General features: G+C 57.2%; 1 protein-coding gene across 6 annotated transcripts in view; it reads left to right on the top strand.

The window, feature by feature from the left end:
- The window catches only part of ZNF609 (zinc finger protein 609), a 61,499-nt gene that overhangs the window by 33,157 nt on the left and 2,374 nt on the right, over positions 1-25,968 (top strand). For all 6 annotated transcript variants that reach the window (XM_071813706.1, XM_065847407.2, XM_065847408.2 and 3 more), the window contains exons 3-7: positions 15,335-15,560; positions 21,753-21,840; positions 22,113-24,465; positions 24,883-25,249; positions 25,395-25,570. In XM_071813706.1, coding sequence (XP_071669807.1) covers positions 15,335-15,560; positions 21,753-21,840; positions 22,113-24,465; positions 24,883-25,249; positions 25,395-25,570 — 3,210 coding nt within the window. The remainder of the gene's footprint in view (positions 1-15,334; positions 15,561-21,752; positions 21,841-22,112; positions 24,466-24,882; positions 25,250-25,394; positions 25,571-25,968) is intronic.

Raw genomic sequence — 25,968 nt, 5'->3', positions numbered from 1 at the left:
CAGGTCCCTTTCCCCTACGCTGCTCTGTAATAGGTCATTCCCCACCTTACGCTGGAACCTGGGGTTGTTCCTGCTCGCTGGATTTTGAAGCCACCGGCAGCTTTGCTGATGACCAGCAGGCTGTGGCCACCGGCTTTGCGTGGCTCCATGCTCAATGGGTCCCCAGCGCTGAGCTTTGGGGTGTCTCAGCCTGTCCTGTCTGTCACAGGGAGCTGTGGGGAATGAATCCCCTGATCTCAGCACAAGCTTTTCAATGCATCAAAAGCCATTTTCCATCCCCGGCTGAACTGCAGCAGGAATCGCTCAGCGGGGAACACAGGCCCTGAGCTTTGCAAGTGCTGGCAGTCCCCGGCACTCGCTAAACAGAGCAAGAAATTGCTGTAGAGCTTTATTCCGACAGCGGGAGCAGAGGCGAGCGGAGCTGCCGGTCCGGCGGGGACATCGCTGCTCCCTGTGCCATCCTGGAGCGGCAGCGTCGCCGGGCTGGGCTGCCAGACGCCATGAAGAGGAGGGTTAGGTGAGAAGGCTGCAAACCGGCTGCTGGGCAATTCCCACGGGTGCTTTCCTCCTTGCTCTGCATTCCTTTTTTTTCCAGCTGGGGATCAGACCAGCAGCTCCTGCTTGTTTTCCCCGTCCTTGAAGGTTGTTGCACCAGCTGTCAGTGCTGCTGGATTTGGGCTTTTCCTGAAGCGTCTGCCCCACATGGCTAAAGAAGCAGCAGAGCCGGTCACGGCTCCTGGCGCTTGGTTTGCTGGTTTTCATCGATGATGCGTTTCTGGCATCCCAGCGGCTCCGCTTTCCAGGTGGCGTTTGGGGAGCTGCGATCTATGGGATCGAGCCACGGAGGCTTTGAGGGACAACATCTCCCAGGGATGAGCTTTGCTGCGCTGGGTGGGACGGGTCAGGGTGACGATGGGCACAGGACAGCACTTTGGGTGGGAACTGCGGTGCCTTTGTAAAGCAGAGAGGCTCCATCTCCGCTCCCTGGGCAATAGTTATTGTCTGACGTGGGGTTTTGCCATGGCTTGTGGCTCTTGGGAAGCGTGCAGGAGGGTTTGCTCGTGTGGAAGGGTTGGAGACCTCCATTTGGGGCTAAGAGATGACTTTGGGGCTTAAAGCACAAAGAAAACCAGGTTAACGGTCCGGGTATGGCACAAGAGATGCTCTGGGAGCAGGATGCGGCGGGTGAGGCCACTGCAGCTGCGCCTGTAAATAATGCCCCTGTCCTTAGGGAGCGAGCCAATCGTTTCCCCTTGCTCGATGCATCCCTCTCTCTCTCTCCTGGTGCCCTGTTCCTCCTCCTCTTCCCTGCTGTTAATTGCTTAGCGATTGCTGATGCAATTAAAACCGAGATGTGTCTGCAGTCTCTGCGCTCGCTTCCCTCCTTCGAGGTTCCTCTGCCTGCGTGCGAGGAGGAGGAGGGAGCTGCTGGCCGGGGAGAGCAGCGCCGGTCCCTGCTCTGGCTGGGCTGTCCCCACGCTGGCTGGGCTGTCCCTGCGCTGGCTGGGCTGTCCCCGCGCTGGCTGGGCTGTCCCTGCGCTGGCTGGGCTGTCCCTGCGCTGGCTGGGCTGTCCCTGTGCTGGCTGGGTTGTCCCTGCAACGTTGGACCATGTGGACCCTGTGGATGGGGAAGTCGTGGCTGGAGCTGGGATGTCTCTCCTGGCCCGAGAAGGTGGCTGTTTGACTCCCACCACTCCCAAGGATATGAACAGACTCCAGTGGAGCTTCTTGCAGCTGATGTGTGACAGCAAATGGTTTTTCCTTTGCTTGGGGATGTGGTTCGGTTTGCGAGAGTGATGGTCAGAGCGTCAGCTCGATCAAACTGCCCAGGTTGAGGAAGCAGGAGATGGATTTGGTTTCTTTAGGTGGTCTCCATGTTCCAGAGCATCGTTGTGCTCTCACAGCTTTGGTACAGCTCTGAAATGCTGGACCTGAGACCCCAAGCTGGGCCTGGTCCCTGGGATGACTTAATGGCACTGGGTGTCCCAGTATGGCCATATCCCAGTGGGAAAGCTGGTAGTGTTGGCTGGGCTGAGGTAGGACTTGTGGAGGAGGGTGGGTGAGCGGTTGGACTTCAGTAGAGGGAGCTCATCTGCATCTGTGTCTCCAGCTCTGGAGCAGTGTCCTGCAGCCTTCGGTTGATGTCTACACGAGGTCTGCGTGGGTCAGTGCCGCCCCGCACCGGCTCTGCTCTTCACAGAGTCACAGAATGTGAGGGGTTGGAAGGGCCCTGGAAAGCTCATCCAGTGCAATCCCCCCATGGAGCAGGAACACCCAGCTGAGGTTCCACAGGAAGGTGTCCAGGCGGGTTTGAATGTCTGCAGAGAAGGAGACTCCACAACCTCCCTGGGCAGCCTGGGCCGGGCTCTGACACCCTCACCCCCAACAAGTTTCTTCTCCTCTTTCAGTGGAACCTCCTGTGTTCCAGTTTGCACCCATTGCCCCTTGTCCTGTCACTGGTTGTCACCCAGAAGAGCCTGGCTCCATCCTCCTGACACTGCCCCTTTCCATATTGATCCCCAGGAATGAGTCCCCCCTCAGTCTCCTCTTCTCCAGCTCCAGAGCCCCAGCTCCCTCAGCCTTTCCTCACACGGGAGATGCTCCACTCCCTTCAGCATCTTGGTGGCTGCGCTGGACTCTCTCCAGCAGTTCCCTGTCCTTCTGGAGCTGAGGGGCCACAACTGGACACAATATTCCAGGTGTGGTCTCACCACATCTCCTGCCTGTGTCCCACAGCTGCCAGGCCAGGGGGATGATGGCGGATGGGTAGGATGTCTCGAGCTGGACAACCGATGAGTTGCGGTCTCTTGGCTTTGAAGGGAAGAAGAGTGAGGGCTGTGGACCATGGGGGATGCTCAGCTGAGGGGACGGGCCCCAGGCTCAGTGATCCCCAAGGATGGCAGCTGGTGCGGGGGCCAGAGAGGGCACAGGAGACATTTGCTCCACTCTGGTGGGAAGGAAGGTCACTGATATCATGGAGAAAGGCTTTTCTCTTCTACTAGAATCCTGTTGGGGCGTCGCCTTGGATTTTTGCATCCTTATTTGCATTCCTCTGGTTACTGTTGCCTTATTCAGGGGCGTTCTTCAGCCCCCCTTCTCCATGGTGTCTGTGGTGTTGTTCCTCCACGTGAAGGGATGAATTTCTTGGCGTTTAACTCTTCCATTCTGTTGAATCCCTCCCTGCCCCTGGTCCTTTCCTGGTCCTGTGCAGCTTTGCTAAGGCTTCCATCCCTGCAGTCGTCCCCTTTCTCCTCCGCAGCAGTGTCCTTCAGATGCAGTGATTTGTCTTTATTCTCCATGGCCAAGAAGCATCTCTGGAATCCAACGTATCGGCCATGACCATGTGGGTTTGATCCCTCGTGGAGCCTTGTGGCTTCTCCAAACTGCTGGGCTTTGCTTCCTAACTCCTTTTTTGCTCCTGTGCTGCTTCTTTGGTGGTTGAGTTGACCAGGGACCGTGTCCTCAAGTCGTGCCGCTGGGCTGCGTTGTGTTGGGAAAGCTCCTTGGTTGGCCCCACGTGAGCTGTGAGATGTTTTTTCAGGGATGTGTCTGCCATAGGGAAGAGCTTGGTGACATTCACACAGGCGTTGGGGTGACTTGTGACTCCCTTGTGTCATTCCAAACAGGACCCGTGTTTTTTGCCACAGTAGAGCTCAGTGATCCCTTTTGTAACCAGGGAACGGGGGATTTTTAATGACGGGTGTCCAAATTCAGGGCTGCAGTTGCCAACAAAGCCCAATACATGGCAGGAAGCCTTGAGCTTGGCATCCTTGCTGCTAATATTCCCTTTATTTATTATTATTATGCTCTTTTTCATGACATCAGGTTTGCTTTGCCTTAGCTGGTTGTTAATTTGAAGAATCAATGAAATTTCAAGAGCACAGGGAATAAAATCGGTGAAGATCTGGGCTTGCTTACGGTGGGTCACTTTCTAGCAGCATCTTTGCTTTATTTTAGGGATGCCAGCTAAAAATCCAGCATGTTGCTTGGATGTAACCTTGCCCTTCAGCCCTGACCCATGTGCCTGCCAGCCCCGGCATCACGGTTTTGCACATGTACGTGCAAAATAAGGCACTGCCGGGTGGAAAAGGCACAGTGGCTGCTGGTGGTTTTGCCCCAGCGATGGTGTTTGCTGCCTCATTTCAAACCGGGCTTTGTTTTGTGGCAAAGGGGAATGATTTCTCTTTAGCTGGAATTCAGTGACCTGTGGGTATCCCTCTGTGCAGGCTGAGGAACGTGGGGTTACAGGCTAAAAACCTTCCCTGAGCTTAATTGGGCTGGAAGAAAGCTGCAGCCGCATCCATCCTCTGCATTCACCTTGCTCGGTTGTTGGCGCAAAACCGAGACCTCCTGACGTTGTGGCCCAGATGTGTCCGACATCTGGGGCACCGGCTCGGCACTGTCGTGCTCGGGGCGCTAAGAACAGGCTTGGATGCGGCAGCTCCGAGCAAAGCTGCGGTGGTCAATCCCGGCGGGTACAAACCAGACTTGTGCTGGCGGACGGTTCATCATGGCCTTTCCGCGCATAAAAGGGGCCGATAAGATGGGACAGACTTTTGAGCAGGGCCTGTTGTGGTAGGACAAGGGGTGATGGTTTTAAACTAAAGGAGAGAGATTCAGGCTGGACATGAGGAAGGAATTGTTGCCCTGAGGGTGGTGAGAGCCTGGCCCAGGTTGGCCAGAGAGGTGGTGGATGAACCATCCCTGGAGACATCCCAGGCCAGGCTGGATGGGGCTCTGAGCAACCTGAGCTGGTGAAGATGTCCCTGCTCATGGCAGGGGGGGCACTGGGGGACCTTAAAAGTGCCTTCAACCCAAACTGTTCTGTGAATCTGTGATTGGCAAAGCCTGGCTTGGGGTGGGATGTTCCCCTCAAGCTCATCCTCCTCCGGGCAGCTGCCTTTGATCAGACCAGAAGCACCAAGAGGCATTTGAGCCGAAGAAGAGAGAGCTGCTTTTCATCTCTGAGCTGAAATGACAGTCCAGAGCGATGGGAGCCTCTGCAAAGCCCGTTCCTCCTCCCCTCGCGAGATTTAGGGGCAATACGGACACATTCCATGCCTCTTTGGGGTTGGTGCGACTGGGCTTAGAGAGACAGCGGCTTGATTTCAATAATTAAAAATACCCAAATCAGCTTGAAAAACTTCTTATTTAAACCGCTGTGTCCTGCGGGCACTGACGGCTGCGTGTTGCAGGCACAAGTCATCGCTTGAGGGACTGCGGAGAGAACAATCAGAGCATTGGCTTATACTGCTTTAAAAATAGCATCTTTGACCAAACTGGCTGGAAAGCTGGGATTTGGGGAGCGAGGGGGACAGTTCTCCATCTTGCGTGCTGAGGAGAATGCAAGGAGTGATGCTGGAAGCTGCTTCTCCGGATGGGTGTCCCCAAAGGGCAGCGCCACGCTTGTCCCCGCTCTGGTGCCACCTTGTCCTGGTGCCACCCTCCTGCTCACCCACATCCTCGTGTATCACGTGCCTGGGCTTATTTCTTGTTCTCTTGCTCCCCTCCCATCGTCTCCTGTCAGACCGAGCTGGCTTTGTGTCTGGAAACCACCAGGATTTCTCCCAGCAACTTGAGCAAAACCTACAAAGAACTGATGAGAGCCAAGCGGGTGGCTTCCGAAACGTGCAGCCTGCGAGGGCTGGGACGTGAAAATCATACCAAAATAGGTCTTTAATATTAAATAGATGGGAGGAAGATGTCTCCTCTTGCCTGGGGGATAAATAGATCTGAAACTCCTCCTAGACTTTGCTGCTTATTGTATCTGAAATATGTGTGCCTCGCCCTGGAACTGAGCCTCTCCAGGAACTGCGAATAACCAGCTATGACGTGCGTGTAAAATGTTGGGTTTGCTGCTTTTCCCCTGAATCCACAGCTGGGTGCACCCTGCACGCAGGGGACTGGGATGTGATGCTTCTCGGTGTCCCACCAAGGCTGCGGTCCCCCGATGTCCTCGAAATGCTGCTCCCCCTGTGCGACATCTCATCCCGGAGCTGTGCAGGTGGCTCAGGAGATGCAGAGACCTCCTGGCATCTCCTTCCCACCACCCACATTTCTAGGTCCAAGCACCAAACGCACACGTTGTCTTCTTATGCCTTGGAGGTGAGTCCACGTGACCTTCAGGACCAAACGTTGGTTGGCACAGGCTGTTTGGTTTATTGCACAGAAGGGCTTAGAAAATTGCTTCAGCTTGCCGACTGCTGTTTGTGGGTAGAGTGATGTGATGAGAGAAGGATCTTTTTTCCTACCCTGCCAAAATTTGGCCAGCCTGAGGTTTGCTGGTGCCTCGTCTGAAGTTGGGCAGGTCCAGAACAGCTGGATGTTGGACATCACCCTGCGCAATTCCTCTCTCCTTTTGCTGTTTTCATCCATTTGCAGATTCTGACTGTGTCCCTGTGTAGCTGTGGCCTGAACCACGTTATCCACATTTAGCTCTTTTCATCTCCTCTTCCAAACCAATCCCTTCAGCCTCCTTGTTGGTTTTGTTCCTCTTTGAACTTCCTCCAGTTTCTCTCTGTCCTTTTTGGTCATGAGTAGTCCAGAATATACTGTGTCCCAGCTGAATGGCGGTTGAGACACTCAAGGATGGTTTGGTGTAGAAATGACTGAGCAAAGTCCCATCTGCTGCTCCTGGCTCTGCCTCCGGGTCTCTTTTGCAAACTGGTCTCACCACATTAGTACCTGGTTTCCCAGTGGCTACAGAAAATAGGACAAGCGTAGCCAAGCCAACTTGGTGACTCCACTTTATCATCTGTGCCACCTCTGTGCTTAGAGGGACCCCCAGGCCATGTTGTGTGGACAAAGACCATGAGAGCAGGCTTAGATTGAACGTTTTTAATGACACAGGTGGTGAGACGCTGGAAGAGGTTGCCCAGAGAAGCTGGGGATGCCCCATCACTGCAAGTGTTCAAGGTCGGGTTGGACGGGGCTCTGAGCAACCTGAGCTGGTGAAGATGTCCCTGCTCATGGCAGGGCTGCGACTGAGTGAGCTTTGAAGGTCCCTTCAACCCAAACCATTCAGTGATGCTAAGATGGCATCTTGGAGCTGATAGCCTTGTAAATCATTGGAATGACCACCTTGGGGTAGCATTTGGCTGATTTATCGATGTCCGTAACTCTGTATAGCCCCGCATGGTGACTCTGGGACTGCGATGACCTGTGGACTGGATTTGTCCCTTCTCACCTGGGAAGGGGTGACCAGTGCAGTTGCTGTGGGTACTGGGATGGATGGGGAGAAGGGTGGTCCCTGGACCACAGAACCCTGGAGGGGACAGGTCTGAGCCCAGCTCGTTTTCCTGACGAGTCTCGGATCCATCTCCTCCCCTCTGAATTTACTGGGGTTCAGTTTTATACTGGAATTGTTAGTAAATCCTGAGCTGTGTCTCCTCTGCTTGACTTACATGTACTGCAGCTTTCCAAAGATGAGAACACTGTGCCTGGATGGGCATCATTAATTAATTAAATCACTTAATTATTAATGCTCTGAGTTGGCATGCTGGTGCGTGCGCTTGCCCTGGCGTGAATTGCTGGGAGCCCAGCATTCGCTGGGGCTTGGAGCTTTAGATTTGCAAGGCTGAGGTGGAGAAAAATTGGGGGGAAAAATGAATCATAGAATCACAGAAGAGTTTGTGTTGAAGGGACCTTCAAAGGTCCCCCAGTGCCACCCCAGCCATGAGCAGGGACATCTTCACCAGCTCAGGTTGCTCAGAGCCCCGTCCAGCCTGGCCTGGGATGTCTCCAGGGATGGTTCATCCACCACCTCTCTGGCTAACCTGGGCCAGGCTCTCACCACCCTCAGGGCCAACAATTCCTTCCTCATGTCCAGCCTGAATCTCCCTCCTTTAGTTTGAAACCATCACCCCTTGTCCTGTCCCAACAGGCCCTGCTCAAAGTCTGTCCCATCCTTCTTATCAACCCCTTTTAAGTCTGGAAAGGCTGCACTGAGGTCTCCCCGGAGCTTCTCTTCTCCAGCTGAACACCCCAGCTCTCTCAGCCTGTCCCCCAGCAGAGCTGTTCCAGCCTCAGATCATTTCTGGGGCTCCTCTGGCCCCTCTCCAGCAGGTCCATGTGTGTCCTGTCCAATCTCTCACCCCAGCACCCCAAGTCCTTCTCCTGGGGCTGCTCTCCATGCTGCATCCCAGCCTGGACTGACACCGGGGCTGCCCCGACCAGGTGCAGGACCTTGCACTTGGCCCTGTTGAACCTCAGGAGGTTCTCATGGACCCACTTCTTGAGCTTGTCCATGTCCCTCTGGATGGATCCTGTCCCTCAGGTGTGTCACCTGCACCACTCAGCTTGGTGTCGCCCACAAACTTGCTGAGGGTGCACTTGATCCCACTGTCCATGTAATTGATGAAGATGTTAAACAGTACTGGTCCCAGTATGGACCACTGAGGGACGCCACTTGTCACCGGTGTCCATCCAGACATTGTGCCATTGACCACCACTCTCGGGGTGTGACCATCCAGCCAGTTCCTCATCCACCAAATGGTCCACCCATCAAATCCACACCTCTCCAATTCAGAGAGAAGGATGTTGTGGGGAAACACGTCAAAGGCTTTACAGAAGTCCAGATGGGTGACATTCGTAGCCCTTCCTTTGTACACTGAGGTGGCTACTCCTTTGTAGGCCACTTCTCAGCACCTCCAGAAACCTGTTTTCAGTCTCTCTCCTAGTGCCCAGCAAATGGGGAGAACCGTGTTTTTGTGACCTCTTTGAGGTCGGTGGAGGAGTTGGGGACTCTCCAAGAAGGATCTGGCCCAGGGTGTTTGTACAGGGACCTCTAACTGTGGTGGGACCTGCTGGCTGGGGCTCGTGCTGGCGTGTTCCTGAGATGGGCATGGTCCTTCAGGGGGGTTTTGTGTAGCCGGTGATGATCAGTGAGTTCTTAGCAGTGGCTGGAGCTGCATCCCGCTGCGGTGAGCGGGTCCTGAAGGGCCTGCCAGATTTATGTCCTTCTTCCAGGAGATGGATTCACCGAGGTGTGCATGAAACCTTTGGTGGTACTCCTTTGCCTGCTCGGATGTGCTGGTCAAAGAGTGCTGGTATTGATGGTGGCCGTCTGAGCACTGCTCGGATTTGGGCTTGAATTTCCTGTGGTCCAAGGCAGAAAATGTGTCTGTTTGCTGTCATCATGGCTTGGCTCCTCTTGCTTCAGGTCTTTCCTATGTGAACATCTAGTGGGAACGGAACAGAAGGCAAAGGTGGAGGCGGTTGGTTGAGAGCAGCTGGTAGAGCCTGTTGTAGGTGGACATCGTGAGCTGGGGGTGTTTGGGGGGCTTGAAGAGCTGTTGTCTTCAAGAAGGCTGGGCACGGGGCTGGGGCCTTGCTGGGCAGCCAGTCCCGGGGAAAAGATGGTGGCCTCCAGCCCTGCAAGCAAAGAGATGTGTCTGAAGGGGGTCACTGGAGATCTGGGCTGCACTGGTGGTTGAGAAGGTCCCCAAGAAGGGGGCTTGCTGTCTCCCATTGTGTGGAAGGATCATTCTTCTGCTTGGGTAGGGTCGCCTGGTTATGTTGTTGAGTTTGGGAGCAAGAAAAGAAATAAGAGCAGGACTTTGCCCCGTGGTGGTTCTTCCATTTAGCATCCCGGCTTGAAGGCCACGTGGCTGGTGGTGCAGGGAATGCTGGAGGCAGAGCAGCAATCTAAGAACCCAACCGTACGTTGGCCACATTGACAGGACAGCGCTGCCAACGGTGAGGATGACTCCGGTGACCGGGAGCAGCCCCTGTGCGGCAGCAGAGGGGCTGAGAAGGGGCCAAAGGTTGGCTTGGCCAACACGAGAGATGCTTGAAGTTGTCTGTCCTCAGTTGGGGATCAATCCACGGAGATCCCAGGTTGGATTTCTTCTTTCCTGTGTCTCTCACATCAACTGTCGCCTTTCATCGCTGCTCTTCACTACCTCCCGCCTGCCGGAGACACCTTTTTTTTCCCCTTCCTAGAGTAGATCTCATAGTCTCCTAAGTGGTTGGAGCAGGTGACTTGGTGCCAGCACGTCTGCCTTGGATGCTATTCCTGGCTTTATTGAAGACGCGGTAATATGCAAGACTGTGGCTCTGCTGCGTCTGCCTCCCCTTGATCTCGAAACGCTGCGAGCGCCGAGATAAGACTCGTTGTGTTGGAGCAGGGATTTGATTCCCCTCCGTGCCGGAGAGCGGCGGCCCGGGGACAAAAAGCTGCTGGTTGGAGGTCGTGCTGGGTGACATTTGAATTTCTCCAGCAGCCTGGCTGGGGTTGATACGCATCCGACTGTCTGGATCGCCCAGGAGCAGCGTTTGGATCATTTTTTTGTCACTGATTTGAGAGGAGGTTGTTACGGGATGAGCCGTCGCATCCTGATATACCTGTTATCCCAGCCGGCTCTGTTGGCAGCGATTCTGGTGACGGGACCACGAGCTTCGTGCAGAAGTTTTCGTGCAGGCTTGGGTTTTTGTGGCGTGCTCATGTGTGGCCGGGATGGACTTCCCTGGCCAGGTTCTCCCCAGAATACCCACATAAAGGTGAGTCTGGGTGTGAAAAGCATGTGCCGTGGTGTGCTGGCCCTTTGACCACCATCTGCTGATTGAGAAACCCAATGTCCTCCCTGAGCTTGTTCCCGTGGTCCGGAGGAATAACTTCATTTCTTTAAGCTGGCGTTTTTTCCAGGGAAAGGAAACTTTCTTCTAAAACAGATTTGCTTTTTGACATCTTCATGTGAGCAACCTCAACCTCCAGCTAGCAAGAGAGAACAACAAGCAGCAGTGTTGGGATCGGTGCTCCGGACCACACTCTCCGCTCCATCCTTGGACCCGACGCTTGCACCACCAGTAGTTCCCGCCATGTGGGGTTTTGCTGGAAGCTCTTGGTGGTGGCTTCCTTGCCAAGGTCAAGGCAAATCTTGGGAAGCTTCCTCCACGCTGCCTGGGGTCATGTTGGGATGTTGTCACTGGGGGACGTGACCAGCAGCTTTGCACCCAATGCTGGTCTGTTGGAGCTTATTGAGCAATGCTTGCAAGTAAATACAAGATTGAATCGTAGGCGTGGTGGGCACCAGTGTCAACAATGGGATTTGTCTTCAGGTTCTCCATACCCAGTTTTGTCGGTCAGATTGGAGAAGTCTTCAGTTCCTCTTTGAAATCCCTGCCGAGGTCACTGGCGGTGGACGAGAGGCAACTCGGGTGCTGCGGTTTTGACGTTTGGAGAAGTCCACCGCATATATCCGCCAACTGGATGGATCTGCTCCCAGGTTATCTGTGAGCTATCCCAGCTCACGTTCCCAGGTCCTGCTCTGAAAATCCAAAGCTGTTGGGGATGTGGTGACGGAGCAGGACAAGAGTGCCGAGATGAAAGCTCCCAAACGTTGGGCTGACGTGGGAAGTGGTGGCTGCGGCCTTGAGCGGCGCTCCTGAGATGGAGCACTTCTGGTCTGGGTTTTGTCCCCTGGCACATGGCAGCCAAGAGTTTGTCACCACTAATGAGGCTCCTCCTTGACTTTTATTGTCTGTCTGCATTTGGAGAGCTTTAAACTAGATTGGAGGGGGGATGGGGTTGTAGCTGGCCTTGCACCAGTGGGGGAATGCTCTGGAATTGATGACCATCAGGAGGCCCCCTGTCCCCCTGGGGTGAAATCAGTGTTCTCAGCTCGCTCCCTGAAATGCCTGTACACCAATGCACAGCGTGGGGAATAAACAGGAGGAGTTAGAAACCTGTGTTTGGGCTGGAGATTATGATCTGGTGGCAATTACAGAGACACGGTGGGACAGCTTGCATGACTGGAATGTGGTCACGGATGGCTATGTCCTTCTCAGGAAAGAAAGACCAGCCAGGCGTGGTGGTGGAGTTGCTCTTTATGAGAGAGAGCAGCTACAGTGTGTTGAGTATTGTCCAGGGGCAGATGAGGAGAGAGCTGAGAGTCTGTGGGTGAGAATTAAGGGACAGGCTGGCAGGGGTGATACTGGTGTGGGTGTCTATTACAGGCCACCAGATCAGGGTGAGGAAGTTGATGAGGCCTCTACAGACAGCTGAGAGCAGCCTCACAGTCACAGGCCCTGGTTGTGGTGGGGGATTTTAACTTCCATGATGTTTGCTGGAAGGACGACTCAACCAGACACAGTTCAGGAGGTTCCTCCAGTGCCTTGAGAACTTCCTGATGCAAATGGTGGAGGAGCTGACTAGGAGAGGAGCTGCTGGACCTCATCCTCACTAACAAGGAGGGTCTGGTTGAAACGGTAAAGGTTGAGGGCTGCCTTGGCCCCTCAGTTCCAGAAGGACAGGGAACTGCTGGAGAGAGTCCAGCGCAGCCACCAAGATGCTGGAGGGAGTGGAGCATCTCCCGTGTGAGGAAAGGCTGAGGGAGCTGGGGCTCTGGAGCTGGAGAAGAGGAGACTGAGGGGGGACTCATTCCTGGGGATCAATATGGAAAGGGGCAGTGTCAGGAGGATGGAGCCAGGCTCTTCTGGGTGACAACCAGTGACAGGACAAGGGGCAATGGGTGCAAACTGGAACACAGGAGGTTCCAGTGAAAGAGGAGAAGAAACTTGTTGGGGGTGAGGGTGTCAGAGCCTGGCCCAGGCTGCCCAGGGAGGTTGTGGAGTCTCCTTCTCCGCAGACATTCAAACCCGCCTGGACCCCTTCCTGTGGAACCTCAGCTGGGTGTTCCTGCTCCATGGGGGGATTGCACTGGATGAGCTTTCCAGGTCCCTTCCAACCCCTCACATTCTGGGATTTGCAGGAGTTGAGGGACCTTTTAGATGAGGAAAACCTCGTTATTATGGAGACACACTGGTAGCCCAGCACCATCTCAGTGCATCAGTGGTCCCACGCTGACCACGGCCAGGTCTTCGCTGACCAAGGGCTGCAGCTCGGTGGGCACCCTGTCCCACCTGCTTGTTCCCTTGTAGATACACCACAAATATCTCCGCTAATTCCTCTCCTCTGTGTTTTTGACGTCCCTGTTGCATTGCTCAAAAACGCACTTTTCTTGCCTGCTTGGCTTTGATTATCAGGAGCAAACCAAAATACTCATAAATATGAGCAAGTGGTTTAAGGGTTGGCATCAAAATCAATGTGGTGTTTTTATTTTCGTTGTGCCCTCTCCTCTGTTTCCCGGTAGCCAGTTGCTGCCGCAATTTCCCCTTAACGGCGCCTGGTGCTAACGGAGCTGCTCTGAGACAGCCAGAGCTGCTTTGTGCTCATCTCCCCACACTGCCCGTCACCTGGGACCCCATCCCAGGGCTGTGACGAGGGGGAGGTTTTAATTACCCCCCAGACACCCTCTCCCGCATGGCGCCGTTGCCCTGCGCTCTCACTGCTTTGCCTTTTCCCCATTGAGCAGTTGGCTTCGTTCCACTTGTGTCCTCGGTGGTGGCGAGAGCACGTTCCCGTGCTGGAAGAGCCTCGGCGTGAACACAAAGGGCTTTCATCGGGGCGGGCGGCGCGGGCGCAGGGAAGCTCCTGCGGAGGGGCTGCTGCAAGTACATCGACTCCCTCCGGCAGCCCCCGCGTTTGCACTCACCGGCGTTTTAATCTTAGAGCCTACCCGGCAAGGAAAGAGGAATCAATTGTCCGTTCTGCAATGGGGATTTAGGACCCAGCAGCGTTAAGTGGTTTGCTCAGGGGGTGACGTGTCAGAGCTGGATGCTGGAGGGTGCAGGGCTAGATCTGGGGACAGGAGATCTCCATCTGCGTCCCCGCTCGCCGGAGGAGATGCAAAAACCACTCCTCGAGGGTACAATTGCTGCCTGGTGGCCCCAGTGCCAGTGTGTCCCTCGGCTACTGGCCCAGCAGAGGGAACTGGAACTCCAGCCGGTGCATCTCCTTGCTCGGTAAAGCCGGAGGATGAAAAGCTGTGGCAGTGGGAGATAAGACACACGCCAGGGGGGTGAATTCAGGGGTTGATCCATCTGCCTCTTCCTCCAGCCTGGCTTTGGGCTTTTTATCACGTGTCCCAGCGAGACGGCTCCGTTCTGCCCTTGCAGAGCCACGCTGGGTCTTTTTATTTTGCCGCCCTGTCCCCCCGCGGCTGCCGAACGGGGCCGTGTTTGCTCCAGCACGGGGTGAAATATGAAATCCCATCAAGCCGCCTTGCTTATTAAGAGACATCTCAGCCAGCTGCTTATTATGCACCATGGCGTAATGCAGATTACGAATGTGACCGAGTGATAATTAGCAGAGCTGGAACTGTAATTAAACACTCCTGTGCTGCACTGTGGTTTCTGTCATAGAGTGGAAGGAAGCTGAACGGTTTCAACGGTTTCGGAGAGCAGGGAGGCTCGGGCTCTGCTCCCAAATAACGAGAGATGGGACCAGAGGAAACGGCCTCAAGTTGCGCCAGGGGAGGTTGAGGTTGGATCTGGGAACAGTTTCTTCCCCAAAGGGCTGTGGGGCATTGGAACAGGCTGCCCAGGGCAGTGCTGGAGTCACCATCCCTGGAGGGCTGGACAGACGGACATGAAGTTCTCAGGGACATGGGACAGTGCCAGGGGTGGGTTATGGTTGGACTTGGTGATCTTGAGGGTCAATTCCAACCGAACTGATGTGATGATTCTATAACAGGAAGGTCTCCACTCTCCTCGTCCTTTGGCCAACAGCAAAACCCGCCCATCAGCCGTCCTAACGCCGCTGGGATCCGCCGGCGTGGCAGAGCAGCCAGCCTTGGCTCGTCACCCACAGGGGGACTTGGCCGTGGTTCCCCTTGGCGCGTGGGCTCGTTGGCTTGCCAGGCCCGGTTCTGGCCAGGAAATGTGATTTCCATGACAAGGAAGGTTCAGCTGGCTCAGCCGTGGGCTGGATCCCACTCTGCAGAGGCTTGCGCAGGGAAGAGGGATGTGATCCCAACATCTGCCTCTTCAGGGGGTCACAGGGAGGATTTGGGAGGAGGAGGTTGGTTTGCATGGGCGCTGGAGGGAGACCGCTACTCGTCTGTCCTGTCCTGCCAGTTGAGCAGAAGCCTGTATATATTTTTTTCTTCTAATGAGCCATCAGGTCCAAAGTCGTGTCTGCGTTAACATCTGAGCAGTAGCCAAAAGGCATCCTGAGCGGGGATGACTACCCGGGGGAAGAGCTTGGCAGAAACTCTTGGAGCAGGAGAGCAGATATCTCCTGCGGAGGGACTCCTGGGTGTGATCTCTGACTACAAAGCTCTTCATGGTTACGTGCAGATGGGCACGGCGGGTGGGAGACACCTCCGAGCTCCTTGTCCTCTGATGGGTGTGGGACCTGAACCGCCCTCTGGCACAGACCTTGAGGAGCTGGCAGCCCCGGGCTTGAGGTTCTCCAGGAATGGAGATGCCTGTCGATACTTGTTCTCCTTCCTGAATTCCTGGCAGTGACCGGCGTGTTTCTCCTTCCCCACAGATGGAGTCTCCGGTGTCTACGCCTGCGGTGTTGCCTTTGCACCTCCTCGTCCCCGTTGTCAACAACGACATCTCATCGCCTTGTGAGCAGATTATGGTCCGCACCCGCTCGGTGGGAGTGAACACCTGCGACGTGGCCCTGGCCACCGAGCCTGAGTGCCTGGGCCCCTGCGAGCCTGGGACCAGCGTCAACCTGGAGGGCATTGTCTGGCAAGAGACAGAGGACGGTAAGTGTCACCGGAGAGCTTTGTGCTCTCTCACAGTGTCATTGTGGAGTTATGGCCATCCTTTCCTTCCTCTGTTCCTGCTGTGTCGCTTGTTGGGACATCCTGAACTTGTCTTTGTCTGGGTGGTCAGGACACAGAGGAACCCTTAATCTGTCCAGCAAAGGGAGTAAAGGTCCAAAACTTACAGAATCATAGAATCATTTTGGTTGGAAAAGCCCCTCAAGATCATTGAGTCCAACCATAACCCACCCCTGGCACTGCCCCACATCCCTGAGAACCTCATGTCCGTCTGTCCAGCCCTCTCGGGGTGGTGACTCCAGCACTGCCCTGGGCAGCCTGTTCCAATGCCCCACAGCCCTTTGGGGAAGAAATTGTTCCCACATCCAACCTCAACCTCCCCTGGGCAACTTGAGGCCGTTTCCTCTGCTCCTGGCGCTTGTTCCTGGGGAGCAGAGCCCGATCCCCCTGGCTCCAAGCTCCTTTCAGGCAGTTCAGAGATCAGAAGGTCTCCCCTCAGCTCCTGTTCTCCAGCTGAACCCCCAGGTCCCTCAGCCATCACACGTGTGTCAGCCCAATGCATTGAGTTGTCCCCCTGCCCAGACCGCGGGTGAAAACCCGAGCTGTGGTTTCTCCACCTTCCTGCAAGAGCAAACTTGTTGTGGCGGTGCCGGAGAAGCGACCGCGCCAACCTGCACGGGAGCTCGGCGGAGCGGATTCGGTTCTGCTTGGCAACCCGCAGGTCTGTCACAAAAACGCTCAGACCCTGGGAGGCGGCAGAAATCTCCCGCTGGATTAAAAAACCCCAGCGGAGCTTTCAAAATGGACTCGGTGGGAGATGAGGCGCTCGCTTCTCTTGCCAAGCCAATCGAACCTTGATTTTTTCTATTTTTCCGCCGGAGCTCTTCTCATCCGCGCAGCTTGCTTTGTTTGCCCAGCTCCTTTGATGGGTTTCGTTGCTGTTGGGGCTTTGCCAAGCGGCGTGGGGATGAATAGGTGGCAAGCACTGGAACCCGGCCGGCCCTCCACCCTCCTTGGGATGCCGGAGGTTTCTGCTCCGGGCTGAGCTCCTCACCCTTGTGCTGGGCTCTGGAGGCAGAAACAGAACCCGGAAGCTCCAAGGTGAGAAAAAGCAGCGGTGGTGGAGACCAACTGATGGTTCACGTCGGCCCTTGACCTCTTGGACGTCTGCTGCTGCTCTTCCATCGCTGATGCACACATGGACCTCGACCTCCTGCCCACCCTTCGTTATCTGATGGAAGCCGAACTGAACCCCACGTTCCCAGGAGCTGCTACCAGGGGTTCCCTTCTCACCCCCCACTTTGGGAGAACAGCAACAGGGCCCAGTTTGCCTTTCCACTCTCCCTGCTGGGAAAACTGGTTTGGAAGCTGCGGTTGGCGCAGGACGGAGTGCTGCCGTGGCCCTCGATGTGGAGGTGGTGAGCGCCAAAGCTGGGAAAAGCATCGTGACGTGGGCTGTTTGGGGAGAGAAAAGCACCTGGGCTGTGCTGGGGGAGGCTGGGACGGGATTGCTGGGACCTCCAGCTGTGTCACGCTCCTCGGTCCTCGCGTCTTGTTCAGTAGGAACAAACCCATCAGAACTGAGACAGCCAGGAGAGCTTGGACCTTGTAGGGTTGGTGTTTTTTGGGTGGAAATCAGGAGAATCTGCTCATGGCGGGCAGAGGAGCCCAGGCGGCTGTGCCAGGAGGGATGAACAGGGCACAAAAACATCCTTCCCACAAATCCTGGTTCAGAGGTGGTTCCATGGGAGCGGGTTCTGGTTCTTCTCCCTTTTCTCCCGCTCTTCACTCGAATCCCCATGGTCCGTCTCTCTGTCTGTCCGCATCACCCCACGCTGGTTCGCAGCGTGTCTGCAGTTTCCCGCAGCCTGGCTAGTGTTATCTGCTGTAGTTTGATGAACTGCGCAAAGGTCCTTCTCCACTGGCTGCTGCTCGGTTGCCACCATCGGGAGTGATGGCTTTTCCAGCCAACCGTGCAGAAGACAGATCCCACCGGTGCCTTTGGTCCCTTGTGCTGTGCTGCATGTGTTGTAGCGTTGTGTCTTGTCCTTGAGTGGAAAGTCAGGGTGAAACCGTCCCCACGTCCTTGGCCCCTCTCTCCTGCCTTCCCGTTATTAACGGGGCATCGAAGGTGATGTTGGAGGAGATACTGGACCTCCTGGCCAAAGCTGGAGCGTGTGCGATGTGGGGGGCTTCATCGAGCAGCTGCCCGCACCTGAAGGATCCAGGGAAGAAAGCTGCACCGAGGGCACATCTACAAACCCAAACAAGGGGATTCCAGCAGGCGTGAGATCCCCGGGATCTCCAGAGGGATCCCGGCACCTCCACCAAAAGGGATCCATCTCTCCCTGGCTCCTCACGATGCTGCGGCCTTGCTGGGCGGCTCCTTCCCCGCAGCTCGATGGGTCCCGGTGTGTGGATCCCACCTGCTTCCCCCAGCTTAACGAGAGCAGTGCTTAATTGCGAGAGGTTGGGTGAAGCAGTTGGGTTGGAAAGCTCTTCCTCACATCAAGATGTTGGGAATTTGGGATCTGCGTTGCTCTGCGCTCACCGGGAAAAGTGTATTTAGAATCATAGAATCACTTTGGTTGGAAAAGCCCCTCAGGATCATGGAGTCCAACCATAACCCACCCCTGGCACTGCCCCATGTCCTGAGAACCTCATGTCCGTCTGTCCAACCCTCCAGGGCTGGTGACTCCAGCACTGCCCTGGGCAGCCTGTTCCAATGCCCCACAGCCCTTTGGGGAAGAAATTGTTCCCAGATCCAACCTCAGCCTCCCCTGGCGCAACTTGAGGGCATTTGGGCTTGGGCGGTTGCAAAACTTCCCTTCGCGTGGGGCTGGGGTGAGGAAGGCAACGTGGTTCTTCAACCAGAGCTCCCTTTTTGTAGAAACTGGCGCTTTTGGGTTGCAAAATCAGGGAGGAAGGCTCCCAAAGCCAAAGCCCAGCAGCCTCGGAAGGACATGCTGGAGCTGACCCAGCTGGGATGGGAGCGTGGAACTCCGAGAGGGCCCCACAACGTCCCTCCTGCCTTCGACACTGGCTTTATCCTCTCCCCTCTCTAAAAAAGCTGCCGGGAGCCCGTGATGGCCGCACGAGCATCACCAAACGTTGCTGGTCAGTCTGTTCGAACCCTCTCCAGGTCGGGGTCTGATCCTGGTGGCCACGCTGGTGACACCATCCCTCTGCACAAGGACCGGGTTTGTCGAGACGCCGTTGGTGGGAGCAGCTGTCTCGGCAGTTGCCCTAATTCTGTTCAGTGTGATTTCAGTCTGCGGGAACTATTAGCTGATCTAATTACACCGGAAAGCGGCGCTCCGTTTGCTGCCTCGTTAGCTGCCGGCTCTCCTCCATCCCCCTCTGCGGAGCCGGTGTCACCTGGCTCAGAGCACGTCACCTCCTCGCCGTTCCTGGCACCGCCTGCGACCAAAAAGCCGCCGGCTGACACGCTGGAAGGTTTTACCGCAACCATGAGGAAGCCTGACTCCAAATTGGAGGGTTTTGCATGTTGAAGGTGCTGCCTCGCCGCTTCCCGCACCCTTCAGTCGCGCCTCTGGTAGCTCTGGAGATGGTTTAAAAGGGGAGATGTGCCGGGACTGCACCGCTCACGGGGCCTCAGGGGGACTGCACCGTCCCCTGGCCGTGCTTTGGTCTTCACCGCCGCGTGTGCCCAGACCTGGGCACGGGAGATGAGTTTTTATATGGATTTCTCCTTTGCTTTAATGGCATTTCCCGAAGGGCCGAGTGGTTGTAAATCCCCTCTGAGGTCGCTGAGCCACCGCGCTGCCCCCAAAGCCGCGACAGCCACAGCTGCGAGCGCTGTCGGGTCTAATATCTGCTGGAGGAGAGCTACTGCACCACTTAGCGCCCTCAAAGTGTTTGTGCAGAGGCTGTTTTAGCACTGCGTGAGCGATATTCTGCTCCAGACGGGACTGGTGCTGGTGTCCATCTCCCTGCTGTCTGTATCTGCCTCGGGTGCCCCCAGCTCCTTCTGCAGCTGCCGAGTGCTGCGTTAAAGGGATTGTTCATGAGGAGGCTCCCGAGCTGCTCTGCTGTACATTCCTGGGAGCTAAACCAGGTTCGACTCTGGCAATAAATGAAATTAATTCCCTCAAGTCTGTTTTACTGGTGACCAATATCTCCTTGCTGGGCGAGGTGGCTCTTGTCCTGCTGTCCCCTGCCCTGTGGTGTCTTCTGCTCTCCCATCTCATGATGGCCACGAAACACCTTTGGCTGTTGTGTCCCAAAGCCACTGCGGGTCAGGCCAGGCTTAGCAAGGCTTACAGCAAGGCTTGAGCATCCCAAAAGCGATGCAGCTGGAGGAGAAATTCATGGAAAAAGGGGCATCCCAAAGCTGGAGCATCTCAAAGGTGATGGAGCGGGAGGAAAAATGCATGGAAGGATGGGCGGCCTAAAGCATCCCAAAGCTGGAGCATCCCAAACGTGATGGAGCTGGAGGACGAGTTAATGGAAGAAGGGTGGTGGATTCGCACAAAACCAGGTGGGGCTGGAGTTATCCGAGTGGGATTCGTCTTCTGCAAGAGCATCTGCAGCCTCGGGGACACGAGGACGTCACCTCCTCCCTGCCCAGCCTTGCTCTGCTCATCATCCTGCCACGAGAGGAGGACACGGCGGGTGAAAAAAGCTGCTTAGGATCTGTCCCTGGGGTTTAAATTGTCCTGGGTTATTGTTGGAGGATTAGGAGGGGATTTGGGCTGATTGGTTGCAGCGGGTTAAATATAGGCTGGAGCGCGTTGGAGGGCGGGCCGGCTGTGTGCTGCTCGCTTCGCCCTTCGCCTTTCATCTCCTGCCCGCCATCGCAGCGCCGGGGGAAGATAAAATGCCAGCACGTCCTTTCTAATATCTCACGCATCGATCTCCACCTGCGTGGTGGTCCCAGCAGCTGGTTTTGTGCTTGTTTCTACCCGCTGTCACCTCCAGCGTTGCGTCCTGGCCGTGTCCGTGCTAGGGCAGGTCCCCACCGCTTCCCGGAGCACGCAACATTTCCCAGGAAAAACAGACCTGCGCTTTCCTTCTTTTCCTGAAACAGAGCCACGTTTCGGACCTTGGCTCCATATATTATCCCCCTGAAGGCTGCAGCTGGCTGCTGGCACGGCACACCGTGGGATGCGCGCTGAGATTTATCAGCGTGCTTCAGGCACAGCTGCTCCGGGCTCCATCCATCTCCCGGGGCCACCCGGCCGTATATCTCACCGCGCTCATCGCCCCTCGCAAACGAGTTTCCAATCTCTCCTGTTCTACCTTGCTCAGATAAACATTCTCGGTGCGACAGGCTCCGCTCCCGGTAGTTCTGCGGTAGATCCGAGCGGTTCGCAGCAGAAAGAGGTGTTCCCAGAGCCGGGAGACGCTGTGAAAGGTCTCCAGCTCCGAGGAGAGATGCTGAGGGTCTATGAAGTGTGAGCCGGGCTGCTTCTCTTCTCAAATGGGGGTGAAAAAGCCGAAACCAGGAGGTTTTCTGAACACCCAATGCCTTTGCTCCATGACGGGAGGAGATGTGGCCCCGTGGATGGTTCTGCAGGCTGCGGGGTGTCCTGTGGGTTGCAGAAGCACCGAGATTATTCCCTCAAAGTTGGTTTCCTGCCAGGGTGGGCTGTGGAGCGGGGATGCTGGGCTCAGCTTGCCATCTAGTGGCAAACCCAGCCTTTACCTGAGGCTGTGGAGCTCACGGCCGCACACGGGGGTCGCAGCCTTACTGGGGCTCTGCAGCTCCGCGTTGGGGCCGCAGCCTGCCGGGGCGGTCTGATCTCCCCGGGGGTTTCCAGCCCTCGCTCCACGGAGATTTCCGCTTTCCCTGCCCTACCTGAGCGCACGTGGAGCCAACGTGGCTCTTCAGGCCCCCCAGAGCCTGCAGCACTTTGGGCATCACTGGTTTTGGCTCAAGGAGGAGGTTGGGGGGACACTGATCGGAGCCTGGCTAAGAGAGGGGGTACTGGGGGGGCTCCAGTGCCTGTTGGTGTCCCCCCAGCCCCAAGCCCAGGGTCTCACCTCTCCCCAGAGTCCCAAGCGCCTTCATCCACCTTCCTGCAGCCCTAGAGCCGAGCTTTTCCTCCTGCCTGTCTCGAGGTGGGATCCGCCTTTGCCCCAGTGGTCAGGAAGGGCGAGATGCTGAGCGGTGACACCAGCCCCAGCTGACCCTGTCACCTCCTCTTGCAGGTATGCTGGTGGTCAACGTCACCTGGAGGAACAAGACGTACGTGGGGACGCTGCTGGACTGCACGCAGCACGACTGGGCACCTCCCCGGTAAGCGTCCATGGGCAAACTGGCCACGGACGGACCCCCGGCACCCGCTGAGCTCTGCCCCACACCCGTGGGGCTGCCATGGGGGTGACATCTCCTTGTCCGGGTCACAGGCTCCCTCATCCTGGAGGCTAGAGGTGGTTGAGCATTTGCAGACTGACCTGGCTTGGTTTGGGGAGCCATCCCGTGGGATCAGAAGCGAGGGGAGAAAGGGGGATTGTGTTGCTCGGTGTGACCGTCTCTGTATTTAAACCTCCCTGTCCTCCTCCCCGCAGGTTTTGCGACTCTCCCACCAGCGACCTGGAGATGCGCAACGGCCGGGGCAGGGGCAAGCGCATGCGCCCGAACAGCAACACGCCCGTCAACGAGACAGCGGCCGCCTCGGACAGCAAAGGGACCAGCAACAGCAGCAAGACGCGGGCGGGAGCCAACAGCAAAGGGCGCCGAGGGAGCCAGAACTCCTCGGACCACCGCACGCCGCCCGCCAGCACAGCCGAGGACGTGAAGGCCAGTCCCTCCTCCGTCACCAAGCGCAAGAGCAAACCCCTCTCCGACATGGAGCTCAACTCCAGCTCGGAGGACTCCAAGGGCAGCAAACGCATCCGCACGAACTCGATGGGCTCGGGGGCCGTGCCGCCCGCCACCGTCAAGGTGGAACCGGCCGTCCTGGACCGAAACTGCCCCTCTCCCATCCTCATCGACTGTCCCCACCCCAACTGCAACAAGAAGTACAAGCACATCAACGGGCTGAAGTACCACCAGGCCCACGCGCACACGGATGACGACAGCAAGCTGGAGGCGGACGTGGACAGCGAGTACGGCGAGGAGCCCGCCCTGCACGCCGACGTCGGCAGCTGCAACGGCGCCGCCGCCACTCAGAAGGGTTCGCTCTCGCCCGCGCGCTCAGCCACCCCAAAGGTGCGCTTGATGGAGCCACACAGCCCGTCCCCCTCCAGCAAGTTCGGCGCCAAGGCTCCTTGCAAGAAGAAGCTGGGTGGGGAAGGAGACACCGACCCGGGTGCCCTGTCCAATGATGGCTCTGAGGACGGTCCGTCGGTGGCTGATGAGACAAGTAACGACGGCTTCGACTCACTGGAGAAGAGGTGTGTTGAGAAGGACAAGTCCAAGAAGGCGTCTGGGGCCAAGTCGGAGAAGATCCCTTCCAAAAGCTTGAAGTCGGCCAGACCCATCGCGCCAGCCATCCCCCCGCAGCCCATCTACACCTTCCAGACGGCCACGCTCACCACGGCTGCCCCCGGTTCCTCCGCCGGCCTGGCCACCACCGTGGTGCAGACCATGCCCAACAGCCCCCAGCTCAAACCCATCCAGCCCAAGCCCACGGTGATGGGAGAGCCCTTCGCTGTTAACCCTGCCCTCACCCCTTCCAAGGAGAAGAAGAAGAAGGACAAGAAGAAGAAGGAGCCCAAGGAGGTGGAAAACCCTCTGACTCCCGGCAAGGCCTGCAGAGCGGAGGAGGGCAAGAGCCCGTTCCGTGGGGAACCGGGCGAGCTGGGGCCGAAGGGCGAGGGGCTGCTCAACGGCTCGTCCGACCCCCACCAGAGCCGCCTCGCCAGCATCAAGGCCGAGGCGGATAAAATCTACAGCTTCAGCGACAACGCGCCCAGCCCGTCCATCGGCGGCGCCAGCCGGCTGGAGAGCAGTGCCCCGGCCCAGCCGCTCACCCCGCTGCACGTCGTCACGCAGAACGGCGCCGAGGCCAGCTCGGTGAAGACCAACAGCCCAGCATACTCCGACATCTCCGACGCCGGGGAGGACGGCGAGGGCAAGCTGGAGGGCGTGAAGGCCAAGGATCCCGAGCAGTTGGTCAAGGAGGGCGCCAAAAAAGCTCTTTTCCCCCCGCAAGCGCAGAGCAAAGAGTCTCCCTACTACCAGGGCTTCGACACCTACTATTCCCCTGGCTACCCGCAGGCCAGCCCGGGCCCGCTGAACCCCGGCAGCCAGGCCGCAGCCGACACGCAGGCCTTGAAGCTGAAGAAGGACGAGGAGCAGGAGAACCCGGAGGTGAAGGTGAAGAGCGAGGGCTGCGAAGAGAAGAAACCGGAGCTCGGCGGCTCCAGCCAGCAACCCTCGGTCATCCAGCAGCGTCCCAACATGTACATGCAGTCCCTCTACTACAACCAGTACGCCTACGTCCCCCCGTACGGCTACAATGAGCAGGGCTACCACGCTCACCTGCTGAGCACCAACCCCGCGTACCGGCAGCAGTACGAGGAGCAGCAGAAGCAGCGGCAGAGCCTGGAGCAGCAGCAGCAGCGAGGGCTGGAGAAGAAAGCGGAGCTGGGCTTGAAGGAGAGGGAGGCGGCGCTCAAAGAGGAGTGGAAGCAAAAACCGCCCATGCCCCCCACGCTCACTAAGGCCCCGAGCCTCACAGACCTCGTCAAGTCAGGGCTGAGCAAGGCCAAGGAACCGGGAGGTCCTGACATGACCAAATCCGTCATCATCCCCAAGCTGGAGGACTCGGGCAAACTGTCAGGCAGCCAGGTCACCGAGGGACTCAAGGTGAAGCTGAGCGAGGGCAGCCACCTCGGGAAGGAACCCGGCGAGACGAAGGCTGGTTCTGAGTGTGGGCGGCAAGCCGAGGTGGACCCCGTGCTCTGGTACAGACAGGTAATCATGGAATCCCAGGCTGGTGGGGTTGCAGGACCTCTGTAGATCCCCCGGTCCTGCTCACGCAGGGTCACAGAGCAGATCACACAGGATCCCAGGGGGTTTGAATGTCTCACAGAAGGAGACTCCACACCCGCTCTGGGCAGCCTGGGCCAGGCTCTGGCACCTCCCAGCAAAGAAGTTTCTCCTCATGTTCACATGGAGCCTCCTGTGATTCAGTAATGCCCACGGGGTTTGCTGGGGCCATCGCCTCAGAGAACATGTGTGGTCCTCTGCTCATAGTGGGAATCCACAGGGTTCCCTTGGGGATGGAGCCCGGGAAGGGGAGTGGGGTTCACTGGTCTCCAAATCCACCAAGTTTTGGGACAGGCCGGGCTGGGGGGCGGCAGCTGCTCTGATGGTGGTTGGTTCTTGCAGGAAGCTGAGCCGCGGATGTGGACCTACGTGTACCCGGCAAAGTACTCGGACATCAAGACCGAGGACGAGCGGTGGAAAGAGGAGAGGGACCGCAAGTTGAAGGAAGAAAGGAATCGGAGCAAAGAAGCCGCGTCCAAGGAGGATGGGAAGGAGAGCGGCAGCTCCGAGTGCAAGCTGACCCCCGGCGAGGAGGCTCGGCTGGTGGGGAAGGACCCCAGACCTAGCGTCCACGTCCCCGTGTCCTCACCCCTCACGCAGCATCAGTCCTACATCCCCTACATGCACGGTTACTCCTACAGCCAGTCCTACGACCCCAACCACCCCAGCTACCGGGCCATGCCCACCGTCATGATGCAGAATTACCCAGGTAGGGAGCCGGGCTCCTCTCGGGGACGTCCCTTCCCTGCTGTCCCTGTGCCAGGGCGGTGGGTGGCAGCGGGACATCCTCTTGCACACGTCAGGGCTGTGCTGCCCGCGGGTTCCTCACGCCCTGGGTGCTTTTTCTCCCCCAGGATCATACCTCCCCTCCAGCTACTCCTTCTCCCCGTATGGGAGCAAAGCGTCCGGCAGCGACGACAGCGACAAGTCCCGAGCCAGCCCCAGCGTCAGCTGTAAATCCAGCTCGGAGTCCAAGGCCCTGGACATCCTGCAGCAGCACGCCAGCCACTACAAGAGCAAATCGCCCACGGTGAGGGTCGGGAAGGCACTGGCTTTGGGCAGCTCTGTCCTTGAGCTTCAAGATGCTCCCTGGACCCTGGGGCTGAGGAGTCATCCCACAGCACAGCTCTTTTGGGCTGGACGAGCCAAACCTGCAGGCCCTGCAGCAACTGCGTGACACTTGTCCCCAGCCCTGGAGCTGGCGGGTGGGACGCAGGAGCTGTGTCCATCCCACAGCAGTGCAGGGTCACAAGCTCCTCCTGCATGACACGGTGGCAGCAAACCCTGGTTATGGGCAGGATGGGGGAGCCTGACACACAACCTGTGTCTGGCTTTTGGGCTGGTCACCAGCCATCCCGTAGTCTCCCAGAAAGTTGTGGGCACCTGTGGGCAAAGGCGGGGGAATATCATCCCCATGGGGCCGCCTGA

This window comes from Patagioenas fasciata, chromosome 12 (genome assembly GCF_037038585.1).
Source record: "Patagioenas fasciata isolate bPatFas1 chromosome 12, bPatFas1.hap1, whole genome shotgun sequence".
Classification (NCBI taxonomy): Eukaryota; Metazoa; Chordata; class Aves; order Columbiformes; family Columbidae; genus Patagioenas; species Patagioenas fasciata.
This window is presented reverse-complemented; position numbering and strand designations above follow the sequence as displayed.